The sequence below is a fragment of the Agrilus planipennis genome, unplaced genomic scaffold, assembly GCF_000699045.2.
Source record: "Agrilus planipennis isolate EAB-ADULT unplaced genomic scaffold, Apla_2.0 scaffold14, whole genome shotgun sequence".
Taxonomy (NCBI): Eukaryota; Metazoa; Arthropoda; class Insecta; order Coleoptera; family Buprestidae; genus Agrilus; species Agrilus planipennis.
Window position 1 is genome coordinate 167,759 of NW_020442313.1, and position 18,356 is coordinate 186,114.

The following is an 18,356-nucleotide window of genomic DNA, read 5'->3' on the forward strand; positions in this document are numbered from 1 at the left end:
CCTTGCACCTCTATCCCTACAGTTGTAATTAAGTAACTTGAAATAATTTTTAAAAAAACATGTCAAAATTGAGATTATTACAAGTTACCTAATAATTTCCACTACATATTTCTATTACAAATTCAGTCATTTACAATCGAAAATTGTAATTTTTGGGTTGTCATAAAAATTTAGTTTTCTCCGTATATCTAAATAAGTAAATGAAGCAAAAGAGTCTGGAAGAATGCAGAATTGACTAAAATATGGTAAAAGCAAATGTAATTGCTTTATCATCTGTTACGGAGCGTGGCTTATGTATCTTCCGTCGGTGTACTGCTGTACCACATAGATTGTTCGTTAAGAACAATCAAAGAACTCGAAGGACCAGCGTATGTCCGATTAATAAGATGCGTATCACTTAATACGTTTATTAATCTTATACATACACACGACAAATTAATCTAACTTAAATTTACGATTACAAAAAATGAATTGAATTTGAAAACGATTAGTTTGATAGATGTGCTATGACTGAACCGTTCTGTCTTTTTTTTATCTGAAACTATTTCTCCCACTTGTATCACTTCTGTTTATGGAATTTTCCCTGGTCACTATCTCCAACGTCACTGGTCACGTACACTAAAAGGTTTAGGTAGCATACAATGGTTTTATAATTTAGGGAAAAACCAAACTACAAGAATACAACTCAGATGCACTGCAAATATACCGAAAGCTGCAGTTAGAATAATTTGAAGAAGTCCGCAGGTATAAAGTCTTAACATGATCATTGTCATCATCATCATCTTGATTTTACCCCCCTCTCCCCCCGTCCATTGGAGGACCCTACCTGTAGTAACCTTATTACTTAAAATTTTGTTTAATTTCTTCACATTGTCTTGAGCTAAACTTCAGTGTTGAGAATTTTAATTTGGCGAGTTTAATAAAATAGAGTATTTTATAGGTCCACTGTTTTCTTTTACATTGATGCACACTCCTAAGGCGATTTATTTTGAAAATCAATGAAATTTATGNACGACCCTCAAAACCCCCGAGTAATTAATTTCAATTGATATTTAATGAATTTAAAACATAATTTCTGTAGACTCACCTGTCGCCTGGGCTGCAGGAAGGTGCCTTGCAGGCCGTTGCCAACTGCATATTCGTGTTCAGAAGTTCAGCGACCCTCAAAACCCTTAAGTAACAACATTGGACTTTCTATTATTACTGATAGAGTTGTTTTTTATAACAACTTTCTAAAACACTTATTACTGCATTTTTCTTATGCATCGATGTATTTTTGAAGATGAATTGATCTCTTATGTTTACAAAGTTTGTAGACAATCTCACGAATTAAATGCAGTAAACCGCATCTCGGCTCGACTTAGTGCACTAAAATTCGAAGTTGTACATATACAAACTCTTTAAATCATGCAAGTAAAATATGCGAAACAATTGCTAAATATAGCTTTCAGTTATTGCATTCCAGAAAAATGGTAACAAATCCTGTTGCTAAAGCAGATTTTATATGGAACATTTAAAAATAACTTCACTTTATAAGAATCCTATGTCATTTATTACCTAAGGTTGAAATTAGAACATGGTTACGGAACCCTGATGGGTGGGTGTTCGACACGAATTCGACTTATTTAAATTTCATTTGATACAAAAAAAATATATAAAAAACGAGTAAATATTTTTATTGCGCATGAAATACACATTCGTCGTTCTCCTTTTCTTTTAAATCGATGCATGAGTGTTAAAAAAATTAAAAATAAATATAAATAAATTTTAAAATATCCAGTAAATTGCAATTTACTTCAAGCTCAATAATTAATAATAATTCATTGGTTATTACTCTATAAAATTACTTTTATAAAAGTTTTAACAACCAAAACGGTTATGGACTGGGCGGTGCGGTGATTATTCTATCCATTTTTGTAACGGACTTGGCGGAGAATTGCACCCACTTGCATTGGATTTTGATACATTAGTCCCATGTACGAAGGTTGGTCATAAACAATTCTGTAGCGATCATTCGTCAAATTTAGTTCAATGAATTACTTATTATTCGACCGAGACAAGGAAAATAAACACAATCACCTACCAAACTGACTCATTAGTGTAAATTATGATAAATTAAACTTTTAAAATTTATTCACTAGGTAATATTCGTATTAATGTTACCCGTCACTTACATNGCTTCTGACTCTTAATTCCACTCAAACCGCCAAAGAATTGCTATAATAATTGTGAGATATTCTTACCTCAAATGCAAGAAATGCAATTTTTTACCTTTTTGGGAGCATTAGGTAGATCAAGGATAGTAGACTATAAAGATGGCACACATACCTATGCTCACTCTATTTGAAAACGTGCCATTTTGTGTTCGCTTTGAGGGCAGGCCTGACGGATGACGTTTATCAACATCTATCAGTTAATTATTTAATTAATACACATCTTCATATGTGTTTTTCGACTTTCGTTCATTATTTACGGAACTGCTCACGTGTTATCGTTACGAGAAAACTACCAAAGGTTCTGCTTGTTTAATAGTTTTGAACGCCTATTGTAACATTTATAAATTGCAATAGAAAGAAAAAGTCAAATTTGTACAAGACATCAATTATTAGAGATATGAATGAGAATGTGAAACACTTTGATAAAAAACAAAAGTGCAATTCTAATTCTCACCTTGATAAAAAGCTTCATACTTTTGGAAGTATTAATTCTCTGTTATTTTAGCCCTCATGGTTACAATTTACCAGCAGAATATACAAAATTAGCTGCAGAGTGCAGTCGTGGACGACCAGTATTTATGACTCGAGAAGAAGATTCAAATTGCTTGGAAGATAAACCTGTATGGATCTGTAAACCTGTGGCTCAAAGTCAGGGACGAGGAATTTTTTTATTTCGGGTAAAACTATTCCGGAAACAATAGCGCGTTACTGTTTATGTAGGTATTGTTAATTTGTGGATTAATTAAATGTTAAAACACAAATGGTCAAATTACACCTACCTTACATCGGAAAATTACGGTTTACGTTTATTCGGTATAAATAATATCGTATTAAAGCTATTTATATTAATTACTCGTCTGGGTAATTGAAAACATCGGAGACACGGTCTACCATGAACACAAAATCAGTTCTAATACTTTGTACTACAAGTAAAATTTTCTATATTGTCAAAGATACAAAAATATTAATTCTAAAATAGTGAGAAATATAGTTTAAATTTAAACAAAATAGAAAAAATTAGAACTTAAGATTCTGGCAGCACATGAACCGTCTTCTATTATTATCATCATAAGGTTAGCTAAACTTCAGTGTTGAGAATTTTAATTTGGCGAGTTTAATAAAATAGAGTATTTTATAGGTCCACTGTTTTCTTTTACATTGATGCACACTCCTAAGGCGATTTATTTTGAAAATCAATGAAATTTATGTGGGGTGTAAGTAATGGCTATAGCATAGCCTATCGACAAAAGCGTCGTTACGTCATTAGGCTCCTTGTTCCTCTTTGATATAATCTCATCAGGGAAGAATGTGTAAGAAATCATATGATTTACTGTTTAACGAATGAACAAAACTATTATAAAAATTAACTTTTGATAATTCGTAAAATTTTCAAGAGGGTACTTTTTTATATATAACTCGCAAAAGATTGAAAAGCTCGTGGTTTTAGCCAAGGGTTAAGAAGCGATATGAAGCGAGACGACGGAAAATAGATTCCTGTGCGGAAATTTTTTGACATCAGTCTTATGATAATCAATAAACAAATAAATTAGCGAAGACCTTCAGTAATCAAAGAACATAATGGCATAATTGGTCATATTGGGTTTATATCAGCGTTAAACATCATATGTTTGCTTTCTCCACCGTCGTCATTCTCGCGACCACTGAGCCAGGAAATAGATTGTGACCTGAGGCACTTTTTGTATTGAAATTTGCTTTTAGTTGGGAGTTTAGGTAATGAGAGTACTATACCTTTATACGAGGGATGTTTCCAAAGTTCTGGGAATTTAGCTATAATTTTTATTATTTTGTATTGTCCTAATATCCATTTAACTGAATACATTTATTCCAACGATAAAATAAATTTTTTCGTCGTCCTCAGTTAAACAATAGTTGCAATAACGAACGCTTATGCAACTTTCCAAGCCGTTTTTCGACAAGTGCCTGTTGCAGTGGTTCGGATCTTAAATTCGAATAATATTCTGCGTTAATTGTAGTACCTTTCGCCAGATAATCCATAAAAATAATCCTTTCACAATCCCAGAATACACTAAGTATTACCCCTCCAATAGATGGAACTGCACTCGCCTTCGGTGGAGGCCCTTCTTTAGGTATGCGTTATTCTTTGGATTGACTTTTGGTCTCAGGATTGAAAGAATGAATCCACGTTTCGTCAGTGGTTATTATTCGTTGCCAAAATTCATCACCGCAACGGGCTAACAGCTTTTGAAGTTGACAACAAATATCAGAGCTACTGAGTTTCTGTTCCTTGGCACTTTATACCCAGCACGCCGAAACCTTCCTAACGCCGAAACAATAATGCAAACAAATAGTCATTCGCCTGTCCTTTTTCGTTCGACGGCAGTAATGTTTCATTCATTTACCGACGCCCGTGGATCATCTTCTAGTGATGTTCTATCGATTTTAAAATGATCGATCCACCGAAAAATAGTACTTTTGGATTCTGCAGACTCCCCAATACTCCTTGCAGACGCTGAATAATTTTTGATGTTTTCACATCTTCTTTCCACAAAAAGGAAATCATTGCTCTTTGAGATTTTACTGTGTCTTCCATGGTTATAAAAACAGTGATATGAAAACGCGTTTATATCAGTCGAATACATAAATCAGACTGAAAACTATTCACTAGATAGTTGCATAAACATGTCAACACTTGTCTGGCACCATTAAACTTCTGCGTAATTTAATTACAACTCAATTCCCAGAACTTTAGAAACATCCCTCGTGGATTAATAACTTAAAAAGCTTGAAAAAGGTTCCAGTCATAATCGTAAAAAAAAAGCATGGTTTTGTGTGTAAAACAGACAAACGAAGCAGGTATTAACAGTCAGTTCGATTATTTCCACGCACTGCATTTATTGTATTTGCATCTATCTGAAGTTTACTTGCCGTAGCTGTACGTGAAATATTTAATTTACTAATTCAACGGTTAACATGGTTTAGGAAATTAAAACCTGAAAAAAATCATTTTTGATGTAGCTTCTGACTCTTAATTCCACTCAAACCGCCAAAGAATTGCTATAATAATTGTGAGATATTCTTACCTCAAATGCAAGAAATGCAATTTTTTACCTTTTTGGGAGCATTAGGTAGATCAAGGATAGTAGACTATAAAGATGGCACACATACCTATGCTCACTCTATTTGAAAACGTGCCATTTTGTGTTCGCTTTGAGGGCAGGCCTGACGGATGACGTTTATCAACATCTATCAGTTAATTATTTAATTAATACACATCTTCATATGTGTTTTTCGACTTTCGTTCATTATTTACGGAACTGCTCACGTGTTATCGTTACGAGAAAACTACCAAAGGTTCTGCTTGTTTAATAGTTTTGAACGCCTATTGTAACATTTATAAATTGCAATAGAAAGAAAAAGTCAAATTTGTACAAGACATCAATTATTAGAGATATGAATGAGAATGTGAAACACTTTGATAAAAAACAAAAGTGCAATTCTAATTCTCACCTTGATAAAAAGCTTCATACTTTTGGAAGTATTAATTCTCTGTTATTTTAGCCCTCATGGTTACAATTTACCAGCAGAATATACAAAATTAGCTGCAGAGTGCAGTCGTGGACGACCAGTATTTATGACTCGAGAAGAAGATTCAAATTGCTTGGAAGATAAACCTGTATGGATCTGTAAACCTGTGGCTCAAAGTCAGGGACGAGGAATTTTTTTATTTCGGGTAAAACTATTCCGGAAACAATAGCGCGTTACTGTTTATGTAGGTATTGTTAATTTGTGGATTAATTAAATGTTAAAACACAAATGGTCAAATTACACCTACCTTACATCGGAAAATTACGGTTTACGTTTATTCGGTATAAATAATATCGTATTAAAGCTATTTATATTAATTACTCGTCTGGGTAATTGAAAACATCGGAGACACGGTCTACCATGAACACAAAATCAGTTCTAATACTTTGTACTACAAGTAAAATTTTCTATATTGTCAAAGATACAAAAATATTAATTCTAAAATAGTGAGAAATATAGTTTAAATTTAAACAAAATAGAAAAAATTAGAACTTAAGATTCTGGCAGCACATGAACCGTCTTCTATTATTATCATCATAAGGTTGTCAGTCCTAAGACTGGTTGGTTGGACACGCACCTCCTCTCTTTCCTACCCTGAGCATTTCTCTAAAACTAGAACAACCCACATCCTTAATTAGTTGCGAACAATAATCTAATCTAGGCCTAAGGCCTACCTCTGCCCTTCCTAACTCCCGTTTCCACGTCTAATATACCTCCGACTAGACCTTCATGCCTGAGAGGGTGTCCTACCAACTTATCTCACCTATTTCTTATTGACTTCCATAGAGACCTCTGTTCTCCTATTCTTTCTAATACCTCTTCATTTCTAACCACATCTCGGAAGCTTCTAACTTTTTCTTTTCGGCAGCGCTCACCGTCCATGTTTCGCATCCGTACAGCGCCGCGCTCCAAAGGGCATAGAAGTGACTACTATTTATTGAAGGCTACTCCACCCTGCGCTATCGTCTGCTTTATATCCCTACTACTCCTTCTATCCTGACTTATGATTTCCTAGATACCCAAAATCAGCCACTTCTTCTAATTTTTCATCTCCTATCTTTATAATTCTCTTTACCTACTTTTTCTTCCTTTGCATACCAGTGTTTTTGTTTTACTTTTATTTATTTTCATGCAATACTGTTTTGTCAATATGTTTTCCACTTTATTTAAAGCTGTCTCTAACTCCTCCTTGTTAAATGCTTTTACCGTTATATCACTTGCAAATCTAAGCATATTAATCTTTTGCCCCTGAATGTATCTATCCCTACAGTTGTACTGTCTTTATGATGTTTATCGCGTCTTCGATGTACAGATTAAAAAGTAACGGTGACAGTTTGCATCCCTGTCTGACTCCTTTCCTAATATTTACTTCTTTACGTTGCAGTTCCAGCTCTATAGCTGCCTGTTTCTCTTTAATAACTACAGCAAAAACACTATTAAGTATCATCACCATCACAGTCAGTTAGATGGGTAGTTTGCTTTCCCTCCTTTTTATCCTCAGCTAATTTTCGTACTTCTCGAAATCTGGAACATCCAACATTTCCAACTATATATGAATAATAATCTAACCTCAGTCTTTGTCCTTGTCCCTCTTTGTGTGTGTCCTTGTGTCTTATCTACCCTTTTCCTTATTAACTTCTATTCTTTTCATTAGGTACCTCCTGATGTCTAACTTTTTCTATCCAAGGTATTTCTATTACCTACCTGTATCACCACACTTCAAGTGCGTCTAAATTTTTTCCGACGGGTGTAAAGATTGCGGTCGTGCTTCAAACATTAAAAAATGTACTTAATTATTGACAATATTGTTAAGAACAATAAGACGAAAAATAGACAATCGGTTCATTTATTCTCTAGGGCTCCAGTCTAATTTGTCTAAGCGTTGAAATTTAACTGAATTTATTTAATACCATTGTAATAATTTTTTTTTACGAATAATGTATTGAACATACAATTTAATAACTGCAACAGATACTGTTAACATATCTTCCTCGTAATTTTAGAAACTCAGCGAGTTAACATATGATACTAACACAATAGTTCAAAGATATATAGAGAAACCTCTATTAATAGGAGGTTACAAATTCGATCTAAGGCTATATGTTTGTATTCCATCTTATTATCCCTTAGTAGTTTACATGTATCGCGAAGGGCTGGCTAGATTTGGAACTGATAAGTTTAATTTAACTGATTTGAGGAATCCATTTCGTCATTTAACTAACAGTTCAATTAACAAGCTCGGCCCAGGATATAGTGAAATGAAAGAAAGGGTTGGTTCTGGTAAGTAGTAAACTTGTACATAATACAGTAAAAGTTCCTTATTCACGGTTTTCTTATTCGCGTTTTCATTATTTGCGGGTGAAAAAATTGCAATCCAGCTCCTGTATTCGCGGCTAAAAATTTCATTATTCGCTGTTGAAGTCAGCAAACAGAAAAGAATTGGGTGTCATTTATTAAGGGGATTTATCGCAATAGACCGCTCGTGCCTAGTGTGAATTTTTCCAAAAACATGGGTTCCTATTCTAAACATTGTGATTTAACGCTGCGAGATAAATATGTGATTTTTTGTATGGTAACAGATAAAAGTTCACATTAACTTGGTACGTTTTTGGTTTTTAATAATATGGTCACTAAAAGCTTTTACAAGTGCTTAAAGTTGATGGTTCTTGCAGGACACATATTTTCAAAACAAATTAAAAAAATAAAAAATGGCCTTCGACAGGCTTTAGAACAAAGCTTTATCTATCTTCCTACAAAATTTCAAACCACTGTTACAAACATTAAACTCATGATATCTAGAACCAATAAGCATGTTCTTACTCTACGGCGCATGTACTACCGAATCCCCTCAATGTATCGGTATCTTTTAAGTATGTACTGTTGGTACATGCCGAAGATACTTTTATAAAGGATGTAACCGAGTGGATTAATTCAAAATTCAAAACAAGAAGAAAGCACTAAATTTTTTAAACCCTTATCTAAAGCTGATTATAACGATTAATTTTAATTGCGAATTTCTCATTAAATTGATTTTATTCTGATACATATTGGTTTTATTTTGGAACCTTAGAACGTATCCCCTATGATTCCTTACTAATTATATTACCATTCCGTATCCACGATTTCTGTATTCGTGGCATATTTACGGAACGTATACCCCACGAATGAAGAATTTTTACTGTACTATTATAATCACAAACATTAATATTAGAAGAACGAAGAACGGTGTTTTACGATTCGGTGTAAAATTTTAAAATTAATTTTTTTAACCACCTAAGTTTGACGTTGTTGAAATTGAAACTGAATATGAATTTAAAATGTTATCGCTACCTACCTATACTTATTCTGAATATATAGAGAAACCATCAAATAATAGTTACAATTATTTTGGCAAGTAGATAATCATATCTTACGTTAATAATGTCTATGTATAAAATTTTTATAGAAGAGAAAACATCAAATATTTTGCTTTATGAAAATCAGCAAAAGTTCAATATTAAAAAAACGCCTCTTTGGTGAAATGCCCATAAATCCGAGGCAATGACGATAAAAAAGTAAAAAATCCAAAAATTAAAGTCGTCTTCTAATAATGTATTTATTTGCACTACACTCTACACGTACATGTTTTTTTCATTAAGAAATTGATAAGTATTATAAACTAATATTATAGTCTTCACATATGTATAACCCAATCGGGGCTCCTCCTTGTTAAATGCTTTTACCGTTATATCACTTGCANAATTATACAACACGCTACTGAAGTGAAACTTCTTCAAACACACAAACATACCGGGATAGGGGTTAAGGAATTGGTTTAATGGTATTATTTGTACATTATGAATTTAAATTTTACACTATACATGCCGGAGTTGCCTGTAACGAACGTTGCATTGAAGCGCGCTCATGGCTCAAGCGCTCCCCACTACGAACTCGACTACGTGCCCGAGTAAAGGGGGGACATCCGTTGCATGATTTCGTTACATAGCAACTCGCATGAAACGAACTTACCCTACCGTGCGTAAAGAAGTTCCACTTCAACTAGTCCGTCTCTGTAACGAATTATTTCTTTCTTAGGCTGTAAGTGGACCTTAAGACAGCTGAGAAGATATTTTCAACAAATAGGTGTACGAGATTGGTTGCTTTGGCAAAAAATAGAAGTAATCGTTGTACTGACAGTCTTAAGTCACCTAGCACAAATACCACCTACACTAAATTGTTTCGAGTTTTTAGGATTCGATATTCTTATTGATGAAAACATAAGGCCATGGCTATTAGAGGTTAAAATATAAACTACATTTCACAATAAACACATAAACAATTACTTAATGCAGGTCAACTTGAGCCCCGCCTTGGGAAATGACTGTGATACGGACCGATTGGTGAAAAAACCTCTTCTTCATGACTTATTTGATCTTTTGGGATTTCCACTGTACAATACTGGATTGTCAGTGTTTAATATATGGAATGAAGAGTCAAAAGAAAATACACTGTGAGACCAATTATAAACTAAATTTAGTAATACAGTGTAAACTCTTTATAACGTCACTCGGTTTAACGACAAACTCCTTAAAACATCGAAATTGCTTGACTTTGGTTGGTTTACATTGTTTTCTATACAATATTACACTCCTTATAGCGTCACGCTCACTCTATTTAACGACAACAATGCGGCATTATAAATCATTAAGCAGTACTTTCTAAGTTGCCGAAATAGATAAGAACTGCAGCTGTGTACGTTGTTGAAGAAGACGATCCTGTCCCTCCACCAAGCATCAAACAAGCACTTGATGCAGCGAAACTATTAAAAAAATACTTTTTATATAATCAAATTGATCCAGCAGTATCTCAAGATATGAGTAAGATACGTAACAAAATACAATTAAAATATTGGAGCAGCAAAAAACATCAGACGAAGATAACAGGCTATACGCAATGTATGAATAATAATGTTCGTGTGCAAAATGTGTACTATATTGGTAAATGCACATTATTATAGAATAGTAAAATAATATCTTTTATTTCTCTCCATTTAACGACCACTCTTTATAACGCCGAAAAACGTTCAGTCCCTTAAGTGTCGTTATTTAGAGTTTACACTGTAATTAATAAATTTGTTAGTCAGTAACGCCTCGCACATAAACATTGTGAACTGCAACACGTCCGTATTCCTATTTGATATTATCGATAAAATTTAATAAGAGTCCTTTTTCATTAAATTATTTTTTTATGCTTGTGCAGTTAAGCAAGATATTTACTGAACATAGATATTATACATTTATTTGTCGGCATTTCTTTTTTTTATGTCGAAGGAGGAAGAGTGTATAATTTGCTGAGCATCTATCCTAGGGTCAGGGTCGTCTTGACAACCTGGGCGACCTGACGATTACGGATTTACTTTTTTAGGTTGAAGGTTTTACATTTACTGAAAGAAAAATTTATTATGCAGTTCAGCATTGTCGCAGCTAGCTCAAGTGAACATCTTTTTTCCTCTTAGTAATCATCCCCTCGCTCTATTACAAATTTCCCTCGTTTTGGAATGAGTATTACAAATAGACCTAAATGCGAAATTTTACGTAACGTCAAAATTTTAGGACACAGTCCGTTTATTAAACTTTTTAAATATATATAAGTTAATCGAACTCTCAAAATCTTTTGAGCTAAGCCTAACATCCCTCAAATGCTTTAAATTGCATAAGAAGAAAAGAATGGCTAAAAACATTTAGAATGAATGTTGAATGGTACGTCTGTAAAAAATATATAAATAGCTGGTGGGAAGCTGCTAGTTTTGAGGGAGTAAACCATCATCCCCGCAGTCCACATTTATTCGGCTTGTAATTGATATTTGTTTCCTTTTACACAATTATAAATCTAAAACTAAAAATTTTCCGGAGCAGTACTCTTACTACCTTTAACTGGCAGCCGCCACTACATTAATTCAATCTTCCTCCAGAAAAAATCGCACCGCTAGTATATAGATAGAATAAAAGGAAGAAGAAACCCATTGCTGCATTCCTTCTTTGGAAAATTTCACATCCATTATAATTTTTTAACCTCTATAAGAATACGTACTTGTCGATACATAAAACTTACAAAACGGTGGTATGTACGTATGTACTTGCTAATGTTACTATTTTTTTTCGTTTTTTAGTGGTAACAGCGAATGCCAAAAGGTTAGTTCTGTAAAATCTCATCAGAGANTACATGTACATAAATTTTTTAATTATACACACTCAATGGCCAAGAATTTAGGAATTGTAGGAAAAACTTTTTCATGCATTTTCCACCACTCTAAAATATTTTGATTCCTATTTACTTTTTCTAACCGCAAGAGTTAACAAGTTGAAGTAAAAATGTGAAGAAATCATACACGGTTATTGTTTTTTTTTGTATTTTCTCTCTCTTCTCTCTGTAAAGTTTCTTGCATAGCTTTTTCTCTAAGAATACGTACTTGTCGATACATAAAACTTACAAAACGGTGGTATGTACGTATGTACTTGCTAATGTTACTATTTTTTTTCGTTTTTTAGTGGTAACAGCGAATGCCAAAAGGTTAGTTCTGTAAAATCTCATCAGAGAGCTTTGTCCGTTGTACACGCAGCGGGAAAATGGAGGCAAAAACAGAAAAGGATTTCCTCCGCTTCAAAAGATAAATTATCGTCATTTCGCTCAACCTCAAAAAATTCTCAATTAACGTTTAAAGGTGCGTTAATGTGCCCGAAAATTTATAACACCCACATTAGATTATTTATTGATTTACGATCTTGGCAGAGAGAGAGACAGCGCAAACTTGATTTTACCTGAATTAAACTGATATCATTGTTTGGAAAAATTGCTAAATATATATATAAGCGGAATAAATGAATTACCGAATAAACCAATCTCTTGCTAATACCGACGGTGTAGCATTAGACCAAACTAGACTGAGTTATTGGCGATTATTAGTATTCTCTTTAATTCCGGGTCCACCTGCCTTAGCTCAAAATTTTCTGTGGTCTCCTTGAACCATTCAAATAAATTATTTCACTCTTCTTTTGTTTTATTTCGTTTGTCTCATCTGTCTCTCCCTACCTACCCCCCATATCCCACAATTTCTAAAAGTAGTTTGAAGGGACTCTTCCCTCCGACTTTGTACTATTAACTTTGATTGATGCCGTTCTGATTTGGGCCCAAATGCCGTCGTGTGTTGGAGTTGCTTTCTAACGTTTCTCTAGCATGAGTGGCGAACTTCTTCAGAGGTCCTTCCATGTCCGATGCCTGGATGTGGACCGGCTGCTTTTCCTGTTTTCCTTTCTTCTCCATCTTCTCATCCTCTTCTTCAAAAAAAAGGGCAATAAGGAGTCTTCCACAAAACACATAGCCTGTTTGAGGGATGGGAGTGGGGAGATCTGACAAAAGTCTTCATAAGGTGGGGATCCAAGTGAAAATTACGTAGCTGTATGTAAATACACTAGTTTTTTGTAATATGGTGCGTTGCAAGTTGCAAATTACACCACCACTTGGAGAATGAAGTATATGAGATCTTTGTGACGACGATGATAATGAACAATTTCCTACGATTCAAGATTTAAAAGACTGGCTAGACTAACAATTTGTACCCGTTGGTGAAAGTTAAATTAAGAAATATTTTTGTTTTGTTTTTTTTTTGTATTAGAAAACCTGAAAAGATTAAAAGAAAAGCTACGTAGAGGAAGATTGGACGGAAAACTACGATAGACCATGTGGGGGGAGCGGGGATCCCAAAAGTATCGAAAATACGTGGTTTAGTGAAGGCTCCTAACTGCTCAATCAGCAAGCGAATAAGTTTTATCCATCGCTACGAGAACGTGATAATAATCGTCCAAACTTTGTCAGACTGGCTCTGCGCCCACCAATATTAGTAGCTGGGAATCAATCGTACCCCTTATCGTCCTGTGTCTTTGAAAAATTTTCAGAAATCATCCAAGTGCAAAATACATTTACAATACAAATAATAAATACACCGTATAAAACACTTTAATCCAAAATTCCACATACCAAAAATGTGTAAAAGTCTAACGTGTGTCTTTTATTGATAAAGACACTTTAAGTGTTGAAACGCGTAGGTATTTGGTTTTTAAACATTTTGTGTGGGATTTTGGGTTGTAATGCCTTATTATTTGTAACTATAAGATTAAGTCAATTATAGATTTACTCTCTCTCTCTCTCTCCCTCTTATTGTGTTGTTAAATACGGCACAAAATGCCTATGTTTTTTCATTTTTGTGCGATTAATATTTAATTTTCTTTTTTTTTTTAACAATTGGTACAAATAACGAACATTATTATACATCTTTGAATCGTACATAGTACGTCTAAAGAATATAGATCACAATTTATAGCAATATAAAACAATTGTAGGGACAAAGCCTGCAATTGCAAAGTTTACTGGTCAGAGCAAACAGGAATTAGACGAACAAAATAAAAAGGTAACAAATAGTAAGAGTAGAGATAATATTTTTGTACTTTTACATTAAGAATGATATTCCTGTCAATTGTACTGTAGTATGATGAAGAGTGGAAAAGAAAACATTGCTCGAGTAAATGGGGAAATGGAAGAGATTGGAAAAATTCTCCGGAAAGCGAAGGAGGATGGATGAGGATATGGCCAGTGATTTCAGATGACAATCAGGACGGTGATTTTCAAACTAGGAGGAATGTTAAGGAAATTGTAGCCCAGGTAGGTCCGTTTCAACTGAGAAAAAAATGTAGGTACCTACCAATTAAGTTATTGTCAGATAGATATACTTCATTTACTTTCTGTAACGATGTGCCCCTTCCAATGCCATGGATGCGCGCTGTCAAAATCGTAGATAGGGAGAAAAAAGCTCGTTATACTTTCGACTCATTAAACATACTTTTTCATACAGTACATGCCAAAAGTTTTGTTCAAGTCAAAAACAAGCATTAAAGCCTTTAATATGTCTTCAAATATAAATAAATACCTCGTTGATCTATCCAATAGTAATTGGTACCAATAACAGCACATTTGAGCAATGCAATTGTAGTGGATAAAATGGTAAATTTTTCCGTGCAGTAGTGTACGGATTATACGTTCCTCACCGGTTAAGAGTTTGGCGAGAGTTGTCTCCTTCCTTTTCTGGCCTAGTGCTGTGCTTTTCTACTTTGCGCCGGTCAAACTGAAGGTCACATCGCTACAGAAAGTAAACGAAGTATACCTATAGGTACTTTGTCTAACTCTTTTTCTTTAACAAAAATGAAACAACAGAGAAATATTAAATGCGAGGTCATATTTCAAAATTCGCGATCTACAGGATGTTCCCTAAAAGTACAAAGTAAAAGGGTTTCACACGAGTCGAGAGTATCAGAAATCTCGTGTTGGTTTCGTCAATTCCAAAAAAGTCTCGGTCTCGTCTCGTTATCAGCTGTCTCGTCTCATCTCGCTTAATTATAAATAATGACAATAAATATTATATANAACTTTTTAACGGTTTAGTGAATCGATTTGTAATTTTTACAGGAGTTTTAGAATTCAATGAGGAACGTTCTTCCAAATTTTTATTTGTCTCGTAGCATTTTGACATACCTCCCAAACATCCCTAAAAGGATAACCGGTAAGAAACTCTAAGTGTTGGTGGCACCCCCTCCTGGTCGGGATGATTACAACGCTTTTATCAATGTAAGTTTGTTAACTTGTACGGTGTATTGATCTACATTGAGAGAAAGATCCTTTTTATATTTTTGTCAAATTTTTATTTGTTTGGTTACCTATCTAAGTTACCTGACAACTAACTCTAAATCCATGTGTAATTGTCATATTGTCTTTTTGAATTAATTATCAATTTCACTTTACTATATAATAAAATTGTTATTGTTTTCCAATCTTGTATTTCTTATCATTTTAATACCTTACGCCCAGTCACGACAAAATAATAAGAATACATTATAATCAGATAATTAAAATAAATAATTAACAAAAAAACCTAAGATACAAAATATTGTATAATTCGTTCTTCATTGTAACACGTTCCTAAAAACTTACCCATTGTATATAATGTACGTATTCTTAATTATATCACTTTATATTGTACACCACCACTTCAAACTGTACATCCACATACATGTATCATACATCCGTTATCAGTTCATATGCACTTACTGATAATTTCAGTTGCTTGTGTGGAAACAAGAAGTTTAAGAATTTTGACCAAAAGTTGTAGCAAGGAAAAACATTATGCAACAAGAAGTCCCTCAATGTTACTTCTGCGGAAGCCTAGTTTTAGGTTATTCATACACGGTTATTGAGTTTTTTTTTTTAATTTACAATAAAATATTTCACAGATGGTCACAAGATTTTATATTTTGTAAAATATTTTGTTCTCTGTGTAGACCTTTTTTAATTTTTCGAATAGAAACTTCATAAAAAAAAATTAACGAGGCCAAAAACGAGACTCGAGTTGCGCTGTATGTGATCTCGGTATCGCCCATAATATTTTTGAAAACGTCTCATCTCGTCTCGTCTCGCTTTTCCGAAACGAGAACGAAGTGAAACGAGAAAAATCTCAGAACAAACAAAATAGCTCAAAACCTCAACGCCAAAACACTACACCGTAGTTGTCCAAAGCACTTTTCGGTAACATGATTACCTTCTTCAGGGACTGAAGTGAATTGCCCTAAGTAAATATGGTGTCATTCGTTATTTCTGCAGTCCTCACAAGCACATATGATTCAAAAACAGATAATCCTAAAACTGCAAATGGTGCGGAACTAATTTTAATTCATGAAAACGGAAAACGTGATAGTTAATTTCTTGGAAAGTTTTCTCAATTTGATAAGTAGGAGAAAAATTGTAGAAATTATACCTGCCTATGTTCCTACATGTTTTGAACACGATCAATTCGTAGAATTTAGAAAATGAGCAAGGTGAAAAAAAATCGAATATTTTTCCGTTGTAACATGTGGACTAAAATACAAATTTTACATATTGCCTAATATTTATTGCTGGACAAATTGGTAGAGTGTTTACGACTCGCACAACATACTATTGTATACCCCATTTAATTTTACTTATAAATTGCTTTTTATTCAGCAATTATTTAATTTTTTCAGATAACAAAATTGGAAAAAACGGCTAGAGAGATTGCAAAGAAGCATCCCCACGCATCCGAATGCCAGTTAAATGAATTTCTTCAGCATACAGTGGGGATCAAAAATGAAATTTGGATTCCACCCATTTAATATCTAGTCCAACTTAATTAACGTATTATAAATTTGTGTGATATTAAGAAATTATTTATGCAAACAGTTTGACTGCCGTGTTGATACTGCCTTTATATGCATGTGTATACGTTTAAAATCCATGTTTATGAGCTTAAATATAACAAGTTGAACTTTAAGTACTTTCTTTATATACAAACTACCTCCATAGCCTAAATCAACTGTGATGCTGTTAATGTCAAATTTTTGAGTGTAGAAAAACGTTATAGTTGGGAATTATTTTGAATTTCGAGAAAATGATTACCTTAGTCATTCTTTTGAATGCAACAAAAACAAACCTAAAAACTCTGACAAAAATTCGCAACTTAATCAATACATTAAAAGATGCCGGGCGGTGAGACGGCTGTGATAGTTCCCTACGTTCCCGAATTATCTAAAAAGGTAGGCTATGATTATTATTATTATGCTATTAGGTTATTAATTAACTATATAAAATTCGTTGCTGTATAACATAGTGGTCAAAATAAAGATATAAATTCGTTTATTCTTTATTGTCAAGCAGTGGAGTTTTAAGGAAACTCAAAAACCATATTAGACTTTAAAACATATTTCAAAATTAATTAAATATTTCATAATTATAATGTTGTAATTATTTCAAAATTCATCAAACAGATTTCGATTTCGTTTACTTGCAAAATAAGCGTATTGGTATTCTTCAGTAAGCGAAAAGTTCATGGTTCTGGTTATTGTGAAAATTATGGAACTTTACAAAGTCATCAAAAAAGACAAAGGATTTCTAAGCCAGATAGTATCGGAAATTTCATTTCGTTCAGTTTTTCATTAAATCAGCTAAATCAAAGAGATTTCTAGAACCAGTGAATGACCCCTGTTGAACTGTGAATCACTGATTCATCAATAAGTTTATCACGTGAACGGTAATCATAGACAGTCGACTGGGGAACGCATTAACAAAAAGACTATACCCTTAAGGATGTTTGAGAGGTACAATCAGAGACAAGAGTACATAAAATTAGAAATTCGTATTAATTAGGTTTTGCAGCATACCATGAGGTAAATAAATACTATCTATACTAAAAAAAAAAGTATACGGTTTGAGAGAAAATTTTGAATTTGACCAAAAACTTTGAATAAAATAAGAAATAACGAATAATATGGAAAAATTTTAACTGACTTTTGGCAGTGAATATGCCTTGATTTCAACTTCGAAACAAAAAAATATTTAGTTTCAATCTCTATTAATAATGAGCGTAAAACTTTTTAATATGTTTAAATAATAATTAAAACTTTAAAATTGCATTTATTTCAGACAATTATAAATATTATCATTATATTATCAAGTAAAAACGAGATTTTCAGCTAA

General features: G+C 33.4%; 1 protein-coding gene across 1 annotated transcript in view; it reads left to right on the plus strand.

The window, feature by feature from the left end:
• LOC108737946 (probable tubulin polyglutamylase TTLL2) overlaps nt 1-17,134 on the plus strand; it is a 40,135-nt gene extending 23,001 nt beyond the window's left edge. The window contains exons 5-12 of the mRNA XM_025980081.1: nt 2,722-2,893; nt 7,787-8,063; nt 9,858-10,060; nt 10,115-10,272; nt 12,311-12,483; nt 14,159-14,226; nt 14,304-14,477; nt 16,868-17,134. Coding sequence (XP_025835866.1) covers nt 2,722-2,893; nt 7,787-8,063; nt 9,858-10,060; nt 10,115-10,272; nt 12,311-12,483; nt 14,159-14,226; nt 14,304-14,477; nt 16,868-16,996 — 1,354 coding nt within the window. The 3' untranslated portion in view covers nt 16,997-17,134. The remainder of the gene's footprint in view (nt 1-2,721; nt 2,894-7,786; nt 8,064-9,857; nt 10,061-10,114; nt 10,273-12,310; nt 12,484-14,158; nt 14,227-14,303; nt 14,478-16,867) is intronic.
• The last annotated feature ends 1,222 nt before the right edge of the window (nt 17,135-18,356 follow it).